At 44.9% G+C, this 14,734-nt stretch overlaps 1 protein-coding gene across 4 annotated transcripts in view; it reads left to right on the forward strand.

Annotated features, from left to right (window-relative positions):
* The first annotated feature begins 6,829 nt into the window (after nt 1-6,829).
* TTC39B (tetratricopeptide repeat domain 39B) overlaps nt 6,830-14,734 on the forward strand; it is a 129,735-nt gene continuing 121,830 nt past the window's right edge. For all 4 annotated transcript variants that reach the window (XM_011930387.1, XM_011930384.1, XM_011930386.1 and 1 more), the window contains exon 1: nt 6,830-7,100. In XM_011930387.1, coding sequence (XP_011785777.1) covers nt 6,861-7,100 — 240 coding nt within the window. In that variant the 5' untranslated portion in view covers nt 6,830-6,860. The remainder of the gene's footprint in view (nt 7,101-14,734) is intronic.

Here is a 14,734-nt window from a genome sequence, read left to right on the forward strand (position 1 = left end):
CACATCTCATGTCCTCACATTTCAAAACACAATAGTGCCTTTCCAACAGTCCCCTAAAATCTTAAGTCATTCCAGCATTAACTCAAAAGTTCAAGCCAAAAGTCTCATCTGAAACAAGGAAAGTCCCTTCTGCCTATGAGCCTGTAATATCAAAAACAAATTAATTACTTCCCAGATACAATGGGATTACAGGCATTGGGTAAATACACCTATTTCAAATGGGAGAAAATGGCCAAAACAAAGGGGCTACAAGCCCCACGCAAGTCCAAAATTCAATAGGGCAGTCATTAAACCTTAAAGTTCCAAAATGATCTCCTTTTACTCCACATCTTACATCCAGGGCAGACTGATGCCAGAGGTAGGCGCTCATGGCCTTGGGCAACTCTGCCCCTATAACTTTGCAGGGTACAGCCTCCCTCCTGGCTGCTTTCACAGGCTGGCATTGAATGTCTGTGGCTTTTTCAGGCTCATGGCGCAAGCTGTCAGTGGATCTACCATTCCAGATTCTGGAGGATGGTGGCCTTCTTCTCACAGCTCTACTAGCCAGTGCCCCAGTGGGGACTCCGTGTGAGGGTTCTGACCCCACATTTCCCTTGTGGACTGCTCTAGCAGAGGTTCTCCATGAGGGCTCCAGCCTTGCAGCAAACTTCTGCCTTGACATTCAGGCATTTTCATACATCCTCTGAAATCTAGGCAGAAGCTTCCAAACCTCAATTCTTGTCTTCTGTGCACCTGCAGGCCCAACACCATGTGGAAGCTGCCAAGGCTTGGGGCTTGCACCCTCTGAAGCCATGGCCTGAGCTGTACCTTGGCTCCTTTTAGCCATGACTGGAATGGCTGGAAGTGCACCAAGTCAGGCACACAGCAAGGGGGCCCTGGACCCGACCCAGGAGACCATTTTTCCCTCCTTGGTCTCTGGGCCTGTGATGAGAAGGACTGCTGTGAAGGGCTCTGACATGCCCTGGAGACATTTTTCCCATTGCCTTGGTGATTAGCATTTAGCTCCTCATTGCTTGTGCAAATTTCTGTGGCTGGATTGAATTTCTCTCCAGAAAATGGTTTTTCTTTTCTGCTGCATTGTCAGGCTTCAAATTTTTCAAATTTTTATGCTCTGTTTCCTGTTAGACTCTGCTGCTTAAAAATTTATTCTGCCATAAATTCTAAATTATCTCTCCCAAGTTCAAAGATCCACAGATCTCTAGGGTAGGGGCAAAATGCCACCAGTCTCTTTGCATAGCAAGGGTGACCTTTACTCCAGTTCCCAAAAAGTTCCTCATCTCCATCTGAGACCACCTCTACATGAACTTTATTATCTGTATCACTATCAGCATTTCAGTCAAAGCCATTCAACAAAGCTCTAGGAAGTTCCAAACTTTTCCACATTTTCCTGTCTTCTGAGCCATCTAAACTGTTCCAACCTCTGCCTGTTACCCAGTTCCAAAGATGCTTCCACATTTTCAGATATCTTTACATCAGCACCACACTACATGGTACAAATTTACTGTATTAGTCTGTTCTCATGCTGCTATACGGACATACCTGAGACTGGGTAATTTATAAAGGAAAGAGGTTTAATTGACTCACAGTTTTACAGGGCCAGGGAGGCCTCAGCAAACGTACAATCATGGTGGAAGGGGAAATAAACATGTCCTTCTTCACACGGAGGCAGCAAGAATGATGCGCAGCAAAGGGGGAAGCCCCTCATAAAACAATCAGGTTGACCAGGTGCGGTGGCTCACACCTGTAATCCCAGCACTTTGAGAGGCCACGGCAGGCAGATCACAAGGTCAAGAGTTCGAGACCAGCCTGGCCAACATAGTGAAACCCCGTCTCTACTAAAAATAAAAATTAAAAAAAAAAAAAAACTAGTCAGGCGTGGTGACGGGTGCCTATAATCCCATAATCCTAGCTACTTGGGAGGCTGAGGCAGGAGAATCGCTTGAACCCAGAAGGTGGAGGTTGCAGTGAGCTGAGATTGCACCACTGCACACCAGCCCAGATGACAGTGTGAGACTCCGTGTCAAAACAAACTAAAAATCAGCTCTTGTGAGAACTAACTCACTATCATGAGAACAGGATGGGGAAAACTACACCCAGGATTCAATTATCTCCACCTGGTCCCTCCCACAACATGTGGGGATTATGGGAACTACAATTCAAGATGATATTTGGGTGGGGACACAGCCAAACCATATCATTTGTTTTGGCTATTCAAGGCCCTTTGCAATTCCATCAAGGCCCTTTGCAATTCCATATGAATTTTGTTATTAGCTTAATATTAAGTCTTCCAGTTCATGAACATAGGATGTCTTTCCATTTGTTTAGGTCTTCTTTAATTTTTTTCAGCAATGTTTTGTAGCTTTCGATGTACAAAACACCTAGGTTTTCTAATTTGTTGATGTATCATTGTTCATAGTATCCTTTTATAATTGTATTTCCTCCCCTTCTCTCTTTCTTTCTTTCAGTTTGTCTTTCTTCCTTTCAGATGAGGGTCTTGATATGTTGCCCAGGCTGGACTCAAACTCTTGGACTCAAGTTATTTTCCTCATGCGTTAGCCTCCAGAGTAGCTGGGACTACTGGTGTACCTCCATACCTGCTTGGTCTTGTTTTTAAATCTTTGACACTCTGCCCTGAGATTGCATATTCCTAAAGTTACTCTTCATGTTGTTGCTCTCTTCTTTGGGTTTTACTTTCTTTGTCTGAAGAAATGATATTAATCAAATTTAAAGAGATATGAAAATCAACAGGAAGGCAATTGGAAAGATTATATATATAAAATATATATTTTGATGTGTGTGTTTATATATATATAAAATATATATTTTGATGTGTGTGTGTTTATATATAAATGTTTATATATGATATATATATAAATGTTTATATATATGATATATATATATATATATCAAAAAAGTTAACAAACAACTAACAAGTGGGTCAAAATAAATGTTTACCCAGCCCCAAGTGCTTGGGAAAAGGATATTCTGAAGGGAAGATTTCCGCTTCCACTAAATGATGAGGTTTTTCTCCTTAGCATTGAAACCTCTCCCAGGGAGGTGAATTATTCCTCTTTAGGTCACTGAGGGACCTCTAAGTGCTTAGCTCTTATGTAATTTTGAAAAACCAAGGAGGCTTTAAAGATAATCCTCATGCCTGTTACATTACCCTAGGAAACAATTTACATTTTAAACTACACATGATTTGCATTCTTTAAATCTCCCTCATTATTACTGGATTATGCTAAAACATAGACTGTTAGGTCTAAACAATAATGCTTAATGTACTATAAACTTTTTCTACTTTCATTCATTCACTCAGTAGCCATTTATTAAGTAGTCATTATGTGTTGGGCATTGGGGTTTTTGCTGTAGACACAAAACACAAGGTTCCTTCCCTCATGGAGCTTATATTATAGTGTGTGTGGGGTGCTGTTGTTGAGGGACGTACACATAAACCAGTAAACAAACGAACAAGAGAGTTCCAAGTAGTGAACAGTGCTACACATACAGCAGGAGGATGTGGTAGAGTGTGACTGAGAGGGAGGGGCTGTTTTAGAAGGGGAAGTTTTCCTTGAAGAGCTAAGACATGAATGTGAGACAAAGCCATTGACAAACACATGATTTACAATGAGTACTTATTTCATGGATTTGAGCTTCTCCTACCACGCAAATCATGAAGATTCAATTTTCATTTAAACCAAGTACCAGCAAAAAACTATCAGCTAAAGGTAACATGTTCAGGAATACTAAAGATTAGATTGTTTACAATATTAGATTTATTTTGAAACCCAAACAGCTCCCGGTAGGTGTGGCTTCAAAATGAAATGATTCAGATACCCTCTTGCTTGATCTTTATGCTAATTCCTTTTGTGATATGGAATATCTGAGTAATCTCACCTGACTGCTAGAGTGTAACATTATCAGCAAACTCGCAAGGGGAGTGTAAAACAAATCCATTCTAATTATTCTTTGAAGAAAAAGTGTTTTATATTTGTGATTCATAATAAAATCACACATGTATAGGCAAAGAAAGTTGACAGCTGCCCTGAGCAAAGGAAATTTGATTAGCCGTTCCAGTGGCCAGAACACATTTATTCATTCAGTGTTTGAATTGAAACATGAATGTTGCTCATCTCCTGCCATGAATTTGAAACATACAGGACTTCAGATTTGATCCCTGATATCTAAAAAATTCAACAACAAAAACACCAGTCAAGCTTCAATTGTAAGTATAGATTTTTGAAAAACTACACTTGATTCCTATTGTAACATAATTCTGTCACTAATTACAGCCAAGTTTGTTTGGATCTCTTCAGAATTTGAAGAGTTGAAATTCCAAAGGTAGAATAACAGCATATGGGAGAAGAAGCTACCAACGAAATGGCTTCATGTCAAAAAGATGTGCTATCAATTTAGGAACAAATGAACTTTGAAAAACAGAACCATGCATGAGTAATATAGAGTAGAATCTGGACCTGGACAGCAATTCTAACCTCAGAAAGTGAAACATAGCAGGAGGTAGGAGTGGGTTGGGGGGTCTGGGAAGGAATGGAAACTTTCAAGGGTATTGGAATTAAACAAACTCTTATGTCTCTTCTAGTCCATCTGATTCTAAGTGTTCAGAGCATGTGTTCTAAATATTAAAAGTATTATTATTATTTTAGACGTAGTTTCACTCTTTTCGCCAGGCTGGAGTGCAATGGTGTGATCTCGGCTCACTGCAACCTCCACCTTCCGGGTTCAAGCAATTCTCTTGCCTCAGTCTCCTCAGTAGCTAGGATTACAGGCACATACCACCATGCCCAGCTAATTTTTGTATTTTTAGTAGAGACGGGGTTTCACCATGTTGGTAAGGCTGGTCTCGATCTCCTGACCTCGTGATCTGCTTGCCTCGGCCTCTCAGAGTGTTGGGATTAGAGGCATAAGTAACTGCGCCCGGAGCTTTTTTACTGAGTACCTGCACTGATGAATAAGATAGTGCCTACTTCTAAGCAATTTACAGATTCGTAGGAACCCGGCAGTCGGAGGTTGCGGTGATCCAAGATCGCGCCATTGCACTCCAGCCTGGGCGATGAGAGTGAAACTCTGTCTCTCAAAAAAAAAAAAAGTATTATTATTTATAAATGGGGTCTTGCTATGTTGCTGTGTTGCTCAGGCTAGTCTTGAACTCCCAGATTCAAGCTAGCCTCCTTCCTCAGTCTCCCGGTACTGTAATCCCATACAGGTGTGAGCCACCACACCTAGCCTGTGTCAACTAGTTTTTTAAAACCAGTTTTACTAAGATATAATTTACATAATCACAAGTTTCACCCATTGTAAGTATACAATTCAAGGATTTTTAGACAATTCAGAGAGCTGAGCAACCATCACATGATCTAACCCATTTTTTCAATGTTTCTGATGTAGAAACCATTTTATTATTCTAGTATAAAAGTACATGCCAAGCCATTAAAATTGTACAGCAAGTATTAAGGATGCAAAGTGACTCACTGAAAATGTATGTAATGGACTTGTACAGGCAACTGCTTTACTGACACAGAAAGAAAGAGAAGGAGGGTGACTAGAGCCAGTACAGTACAAAGCAATGGTTATCAGTTAGGCCCTAGAGTCAGACTACTGGGGTTCAGATTCTGGCATCCCTACTTACTTAACTGCTGTCTGGCCTCAGGTATATTACTTGAACTCTCTGAGCCTCAGTTTACTCATCTGAAAGAGAACAGCGGCCTACTTTATGGGGTTATGAAGAACAAATGAAATACTATATGCAAGAGGTTCAGTAGAGTCCTGGCGCATAGTAAGGACTCAATAACAATTAGCTGTTTTTACAGTTATCACTGGATGACTATTAAATAGCCTTTCATGAGCCAGACATGAAAGACCACATGCTCTAATTAAATGTATATGAAATTCTAGAAAAGGCAAATCAATGTTGATAGCAGATCAGTGACTGACAGAGGCTAGGGAGTGGAGGTAGGAAGTTGACAGCAAAGGGTCACAGAAAACTTTTCAGGATGTTCTATATTATGATTGGGATGTTTTGTAAACACTTGTCATTGAATTACACATTTAACTTGGTGCCTTTTTCTGTATATAAAGTAAATCTGACCTCTCTCTCCCAAATTCTTAAAGATCTAGCTTTTAATTTTCCAGTTATTTTACATGTCAGAACCAAGGTTCAATTTTTAAACTCAGCCAACAAATATGTTGAGCACCTACTATGTGCAAGACACTGTTCTGGGTGTTGGGGATACAGTCTTGAAGAGCACAGATAGCATTCTACCTTCATGAGGTTTATAGTTCAAGCACGAATTACACAACTATGTTTGGAGTTACAAAATACAGGATGCTATGGAGAGAATACACGGTCCGGGTAGAGGGAGGTAGAGGAGTTCCAAGATGTATAAATCTCTGTCCCGCGTTTTTTTAATTTTTTGAACACAGAAGCAAACAGAGTCCTTCCACCTACTGTACAGGCGGGTGGTGTGTCAGAAGCCTCTCGGGGACCAGTGACCGTGACCCAAGGCTGCCCTCAGGCCACACCATCTGCGAGATGCGGTGGCCACCTGGAGAGGAAAAAGGACTGGAATTGGACCAAGGGCCAGGTGGATGCTTCCACGGACCCCAGGTGGGGCGCTGCTTTGACCTTGGCTTCGTCATCTCCGCGCTCTCTAGCTTCTTTCCAGGTGTGCCCAGCCACCTCAGAGGACAAGCGGCAGGTAACCCTTGGGAAACCCTCCCGGAGGGCGTGCCAGACCGGGAAACTTTATCTGGGAGGTGACTCCGCCCACGTGGGCGGGCGGGGCGAGCCTGCGGGGGGCCGGGCAAGTGGCCCGGCCAGCGGCGCGGCGTCCAGGGAGGAAATGGATGCGGTGTGGGCCTGTCGGCTCCGGGGGCGGGGAAATCGAGTAGCTGCACTCAGGCCCCGCCCGAGACGGGGAGAGAGGGCCGGGCCGTCCCCTTTCTCCCTCCCTTGCGCTGGGCTGAGCCCAGAGCCGAGAGCAGGAGTCGGCTCTGAGTTCCCTGCTTGGTTTTTGGGTGGCAGCAGCCGGAGGAGGAGCATGGCGCTCGTAGGCAGCCGAGCGGAGCTGGAAGCGGACGAGGTACGAGCCGTTGGGGATTGCGGGCCCGGCCCCTGAAACCTTGGACAGGAGTCCGGGAGAGAAGAGTGAGCCCGGCTGGGACGGCCGAGGCCCCGCCCCCTTGGTCCCCTTTCTGGGGCGGGCGGGCTCCGGGTGGGGGCGCCCGGCCTTGGTAGGTCTGTCCCGGCTGGAGCTAGGTGGGTCCCTGCGGCGCGCCAAGCAGACGCACTGCCGAGGTTCGGGGCGCCGGCCGGTGGGTCGTGGGGATGGAGGACCCACCTCCTGCCGGCACTTGGATGGGCGTGAGGGCGCGGGAGCGTAGGACCTGCAGCTCTTGAGTTGTTCCGAGCCGGCCCAGCGACGCCTGAGTTTTACTTAGTCTGACCCTGAAGTCCCGGCACTAGCCCTCCGGCTGTTCGTGGAATCATCCCTCGACCTGGGAATCTCACCTTCTATGGAAGTTTCCTGGTGGCAGAACCGAAAGGCTTACGATTGATGAAAAGAGGGGGCAGCCGGAGGAAGAATGAGTAGAGGGGTACCTGCCGTGACAGCAGGGCAGGGCTGCCGGGGGCTGGGGCTGGAGGGCCGGAGCCGCAGCCCAGGCTGTGGTGCTTCTCTCTCGCTCCACCGGGCCCGGACATTTCCCGTAGCAGGTCCTCAGAGTCAATGGTGGCCGGAGGGAAACCGCTTTGAGAACCGGCTCCGGCCTCCTTTGGTTTCAACTGTGAGTAATTAGCCACTTCCTCCAGTCGTGGCGCATCCGGGCCTGAGCACCCCGGGGCTAGCGCGCCGGACCTGTTGATATATTGACTGTTCCTTTCAGCACCTGGCAACTCCAGAGACAGCGCTCTCCCTGCTCTTGAAGTTGAGACCGAGGCTCCAGCAGCAGCCAGCACCCACGGCTGCTGTTGCTGCCATCTTACCTGACTTGAATTGTACGAGTCGCTGCCTTTAGAAGGCTTTGGTTTCAAATGATGCAATAGTGGATGATCTGGAGGAGGCGGTTAAGATTCCCGTCCATCTCTTTAATGCCAGGAATCTCCTGACAAGGAATACTATACTTTAAATGTGGGCCTTAAAATAAACAAAACAAAAACTGAACTACAGCTCCTTTACATGACAGAGAGACAAGAGAGCAAGCCGGGCTGTCCAAACCCTTGCTTACAGCCTGTCCCTTGCATTGAGGGTCCCAAGACTGTAGAGTGAAGTGTTTGAATCCCGATCTGTTTGTGGGAGATTTGCTGTGCTTAGGGCCATGTAATTCTCTAGATCAGGGCATTGTTGAGCAGTGCTATTATTAATTAACACTGGGATAATAGGTGTAAACTGGGACTGTTTCGGACATACTTTGACAAATGGTCATCCCAGCTATGCTCACTGCCTACTAGATGAACGGTTGGGTTGAGATGCATTAGCCAGTGGGAAGGGAAGTTAGGTTTCTGTGAGTGAAACTCTGTGGAAGTTTCAGAGTAGCAGAGAGCCTAGCACACAGATACTTGGTAAATAAATATTTGTTGAATGAATGAAAGACTTCAGAAAAGATGTTGCTTAATAACATCTCAGTTTTTGCAATATCATTCATTTATTTTTCTTCATTCATTATTAGGCTTCTGTTACATGCTAGGTACTGTACTAGTCCTAGTTGATGAGCAAAATACAAATAGAATTCTTTGTTCATGCCAAATGTACTTTTGTCCCTCACAGTGTACCACTTCCATTGCTATAAACTGAGCAAGCATTTATTGAGTATTTACTTTGTGCTCAAACTTGGTAGGTGCTTTAAAGAAGACATAGTTTTGCCTCTTTACGGTTCTCAGTCTGATTAGGAAGATATGACCTGTGTACAAGAACTCTAAAAAGGAGCTCTAGTAAGTATAAGCAAGTAAGAAGTAGTATGTTGTAGACTGGATACCCTTGACTTATTTGTAGAAAGTCGCTTACTGTAAATGGGCTTGAAGAACTCTAACCTCAAGTTCATAAGACCCTGTTCTTCAATTTTACTGGGTGTGCAAATGGCTTATTTCAGCTAGGAAGCTTTTCACGTATTTAAGAAGAGTCTGATAGTCTCTGTGGCCATATTTGATATTGAGAGTTTTATGGCCATTATTTGATATTCTGGGGCAGTTAAGAGGGACAAAGTACTTTGGGAGACCGAGGCGGGCGGATCATGAGTTCAGGAGATTGAAACCATCCTGGCTAACACGATGAAACCCCGTCTCTACTAAAAATACAAAAAAATTAGCCGGGCATGGTGGCTGGCACCTGTAGTCCCAGCTACTCAAGAGGCTGAGGCAGGAGAATAGCGTGAACCCGGGAGGCGGAGCTTGCGGTGAGCCAAGATTGTGCCACTGCACTCCAGCCTGGGTGACAGAGCAAGACTCTGTCTCAAAAAAAAAAGGGGCAAAGTGATATAGTTGGAAAAGTACCAGGCTAGGTTTTAGGTAACCTGGTTCTTCCCTTTGTTCGTCACTTATGTGTGTAAACAGCTGACTAGGTGCCAAGCCCTATAATAGCCTGGAGGTACAACAGTGAACAAGACAGACAAGGTCCTTCCCATGACTGTTGACCTTGATTGATCAAGTCTGTCAACCTCAGAGGGCTCTTTCAGTTCCCTTATCTCCTTATCTGAAGAAGGAGGTGCTGGATTAGCCCTCAGTGTTCTTCTAGCTCTAAAGATCTGGGCTTTTCTTGAGATGGGGGGAGGGGGATGAGGGGGAGGTTGGGGGAGAGGAAGTTTCTTTTGGGAGGAGGGCTAATTATATGGAAATCTTTTTCTTTAGAAGTACCCAATGAATGAATGATGATGGTAGAGAAGCTCTCATGGTAGCTGTGGGATGGAGGTTTTCTTGGGTAAACTGATTTTTAAATTTGTGTTTTTTAGGTGCTAGTATGATAAATTCGGGAGCATGGAAGTTAGGACTTGCATCCTCATTGGAGGCAAAAACTGGTTACTGGGGAGCACAAGCATCTTAGATATTATGATGGTGTGTGGCCCTTTAAAGCTCAATCAGCAAAAGCTTATTTCTTAATATTTGAATTTCTCTCATTGGGTTTTCTTGCGTATTACACTAGCAACATTGATAATGAGTTCATGGAAGATGTGCAGAATATATTCAAGGTCAATCCAACAAATTTATAATATAGAGATGGCTGTGATTGGAGGACTTTCTATCTTGTCAGTTGCTTGATTTTGAAGTCATCTTGGTTGGTTACCTTCACATACTTATGGGCTACCATTGGGTGCCTTGTGACTTGCTTATATTTGGCCCTCAAATATAAGGATTTAAGAATTGAATGAAAATCATTTATGTTTTATTATTTAATTCAATTAAGGTTATTCAACTCACCAATAATGAATATCTAGCAGCTAATTAAGTTAAAATTTTTCTCATATGAGGCCTGGCGCAGTGGCTCATGCCTGTAATCCCAGCACTTTGGGAGGCCGAGGTGGGTGTATCACCTGAGGTCAGGAGTTCAAGACCAGCCTGGCCAACATGGTGAAACCCCGTCTCTACTAAAAATAACAAAATATTAGCTGGGTTTGGTGGCGGGCGCTTGTAATCTCAGCTACTTGGGAGGCTGAGGAAGGAGAATCGCTTGAACCCAAGAGGCAGAGGTTGCATGAGCCGAGATCGCGCCATTGTACTCCAGCCAGGGCAAGAACAGTGAAACTCCGTCTCAGAAAAAAAAAAAAATTTTTTTCTCATATGAAATAAAAGTTTACTAAAAATCACTTTTCAGCCCATGTAACACCGTGAGACCCTGTCTCTACAAAAATAAAAATATGAATAGTTAGCTGGGCATGGTGGGGCCTGCCTGTAGTCCCAAGTTATTCTGGAGGCTGAGGTGGGAGGATCACTTTAGTCCAGGAGGTTGAGGCTTCAGTGAGCTCTGATCATGCCACTGCACTGCAGCCTGGGTGACAGACCCTATTTCCAAAGAAAACAAGAAAAATCACTTTTCAGAAAATAATTTTTTCAGTAGTTTTACTTTTGCTGGGAAATAACAGTTTTGAATGTTTTTTGAAAAGCTGATTACATTGCTATTATGTAGTTATAGAAATTGGTAATTTGCATATATAATTTGATGCATTATATTTAACATTATATTAAAAGTCACTCAGTAAATACAGTTATAAGGTTAAATGTTCATAGCTTTCTTTTTTCTTCTTTTGAGACAGAGTCTTACTCTGTTGCCCAGGCTGGAGTGCAGTGGTGCGATCTCGGCTCACTGCAACCTCCGCCTCCCAGGTTGAAGCAATTCTCCTGTCTCAGCCTCCCAAGTAGCTGGGATTACAGGCGCATGCCACCATGTCCAGCTAATTTTTATATTTTTAGTAGAGATGGGGTTTCCCCATGTTGGCCAGGATGGTCTCGATCTCTTGACCTCGTGATCTGGCCGCCTTGGCCTCCCAAAGTGCTGGGATTACAGGCATGAGCCACTGTGCCCGGCCAAATGTTCATAGCTTTTTAAACTTTTTTTTTTTTTTTTTTATGGTGGGGGATGGAGTTTTGCTCTTGCCATCTCGGCTGACTGCATTCTCTGCCTCCTGGGTTCCAGCAATTCTCCTGCCTCTGCCTCCCGAGTAGCTGGGATTACAGGCATGTACCACCACGCTTATCCAATTTTTTTTATTTTTAGTAGAGACGAGGTTTCTCCATGTTGGTCAGGCTGGTCTCAAACTCCTGACCTCAGGTGATCCCTCCTCCTGGGCCTTCCAAAGTGCTGGGATTATACGCGTGCGCCACTGCTCCCAGCTGAGATTTCTTCTTTCTTTCCACCAATGTTCACTGAACCCCTGTCAGGTGCTAACAGTCTTTAAATGCTGGATATACACACTAAAACCAGACAGTTATTAACCTTGAGGAGCACAACGTCAAGCAAAACACTGAACACAAGTCACGGTACTATTTCTGTCTTTGGGTGAGGGTAGGTTTTAGGTCGGAAGGTCATCTAATTTATCATTGAAAGCAGGGCACTCTGAGTCAATGTGTGCTTTCAGTAATTGCACTAAGACAACAGGTACAAACAGGGATGATTGGCTTCCCTTGTTTAGGGGCCAGCAAAGACTTGAAAGGAGAGATGGTATTTGAACTAGGTTTCAAAGGGCAAGCAGGATTGTGTTGGGCCCCCCAGTGGGAAGGCTTTGGGGGAAGATGGGCGGGAATAAGAGAGCACTTGGTCCAGTGGGAAGGAGAGTGTCGAGGGCAGAAACCAAAAAGGCTAGGTTGGATCGTGAGTCATTGTGTCCTGAGTGTCACGCTAAGGAGTTTGGGTGGTATCTCCTAAGAAATGGGAATGTGGAAGGTTTTATAAAATTTTTTTTTATTTTTTTGAGATGGAGTTTTACTCTTTTGCCCAGGCTGGAGTGAAGTGAGATCTTGGCTCACTGCAACCTCTGTCCCCATGGCCCGGGTTCAACCGATTCTCCCACCTCAGCCTCCCGAGTAGCTGGGATTCCAGGCGCCCGCTACCACGCCCAGCTAATTTTTGTATTTTTAGTAGAGATGGGGTTTCGCCATGTTGGCCAGGCTGCTCTCAAACTCCTGACCTCAGCGTGATCCACCTGCCTTGGCCTCCCAAAGTGCTGGGATTACAGGCGTGAGCCGCTGCAACCGGCCACATGGAAGGTTTTTGACGAGGCAGTTGTGATAAGATTGCTGATTTTAGGAAGATAAATCTGGTGAAGTGGATGCAGCCAGGATGTGGAGGTAGCAGGAGGACAAAAGGCTGTTGCAACAGTGAGTGTGGAAGATGATGAGTAAGGAAGTAGAGTAGACGCTGTGGCACTGGACAGAAGAGGCCAGAGTTGAAGGATTTCTCAAAACATGAAAGAGGACTTGACTTGGTGGCCTGTCCCCCAGTTTGATGGTCAGTGGTGCGGTGAGGGAGGAGCTATTGAGTAATAATTCTGGGTTCCTTGTGTGGCTGGGTGGGGGTGCTGTCGCCTAAGGAGGAGGAGTAGAGTTCATTCCTGTCTCCTTTCAGGTGGGTAGAAGATGGGGAAGGACAACAAGCAGATGAAACTAATCCCTATGGCTCACTGAATTTTTCTGATTGCAGAACGTGGGCCATTTGTTAATGAGGGTAAGCATTTGGGCAGAGTTAAGAAAGGGTGTTTGTAAATTAGTAATGCTGGTTAGTGGAAGGAAGCAGCATCACTTTACCGTCAGTTCCAACTCCAGCTCAGGTTAACAAACAGACATTTTCCTGAAATGTTTCCTGAAATGTTCAATCTTGAGTCTCTTTTGAAACACTATCTGTTTTTTGACAGCTGTTTTTCTAGTGAAACTTTTCCTAATTTTCTCCTGTCCCCCCTCTTTACCTGGATACCCACTTCCTTCGCTTCAAGTCTGGGTAACATATATGCTTCTGCAGGCTAGTATCAGTTCTTCCTGTGCTAGCTGCTTGCCTTCTTATCTCAGTTCCCTGCCCATGGGTGCTGTTACTAATCATCCAGTGTGAATCTGATACTGTGAGTTCAGTGAGGCTCAGAGTTTCCATCTAGCCATCTGTTGACAGCCCACCAATCTCCAGTCTTGGGTGCCCCAGTAGCATCTCAGGCAGAGTCTCCTGAAGTTACTTTGTATTCACTTCCCAAAGATAAGTACCTGGGGACTCCTGTGGGTGCTTTTGAGGCTTCCTGGGGGGAGGAATTTTCCTTTTTCCAGCCTCCTGTTGGCCACCACCTTAGTCAGCACTCTCCTCTTCTCCCCCTGTACTTCGTGGATCTGTGCTTCCTCCTCATACGCCAAGTCCATTTATACCCAGAGCCACCATGGCCAGCTGCCATATTGGTGATGTCATCACACCTCTCTAAAGGGACTCCTGAAGTGGGGAATGCCTGGCAATTCCTAATCCCATCATGCATCTTAAGCTCTTTATTTAAAGACTAGGTGTGTAGTAAAGCTTTTTGCTGTGATCTGTGGACATGTCCCCTTAGTATTGCTGATATTATGCTATCATGTTCATAGGGTCTACATATTTTAAAATATTTTGGTGAAATGATACACTGTATGTTTGTTGGATCTGAAGGTAACTAGTGAGTGACAATTTTTCAGTCTGACTTAATGTGTTGAGTATTGTGTTAGGTGCTGGAGAAGCAAATGCAGCTCCTGCCTCAGGTTATAGTCTAGTGGAGAGTGGGGCATGTGTGTGCTGAGAACCACCTGGTGGAGGAGGGATGCCAGGGTACTTTGGGAGCACAGAGGAGGGCACCTCACCTGGGAGAGAGTGTAGTCAGGAATGGTTTCCTGGAGGAGGTCATTTCTTAAACATTCTGAGTCATGAAGAATGTGTAGGGGTTAGCCATGGAGAAGTGATGTGGGGAAAGGGAGCTCTTGAAGTGTCTTCCAGGACAGGGAATAGTGGGATAAGTTGTAGAGGTGAGGAAGAGCCTGTGGTGCTCTGGACAGGTGGAGTGTCAGGAAACTAGGCTGGAGGGGTACTTTGTTAGAGTTCTCCAGAGAAATGGAGATAAATTACCCAGTCTTGGGTATTTCTTCATAGCAGTATGAAAATGGACTTATAGAATTATGGAGCCTGAGAAGCCCTACCATATGCTGTCTGCAAGCTGGAGAGCTGCAGAGGCTGGTAGTGTGGCTCAGTCCAAGCCCAGAGGCCTCAAAACCATGGAAGCTGATGGTATAACTCAG

This window comes from Colobus angolensis, unplaced genomic scaffold, assembly GCF_000951035.1.
Source record: "Colobus angolensis palliatus isolate OR3802 unplaced genomic scaffold, Cang.pa_1.0 Scaffold86, whole genome shotgun sequence".
NCBI classification, from domain to species: Eukaryota; Metazoa; Chordata; class Mammalia; order Primates; family Cercopithecidae; genus Colobus; species Colobus angolensis.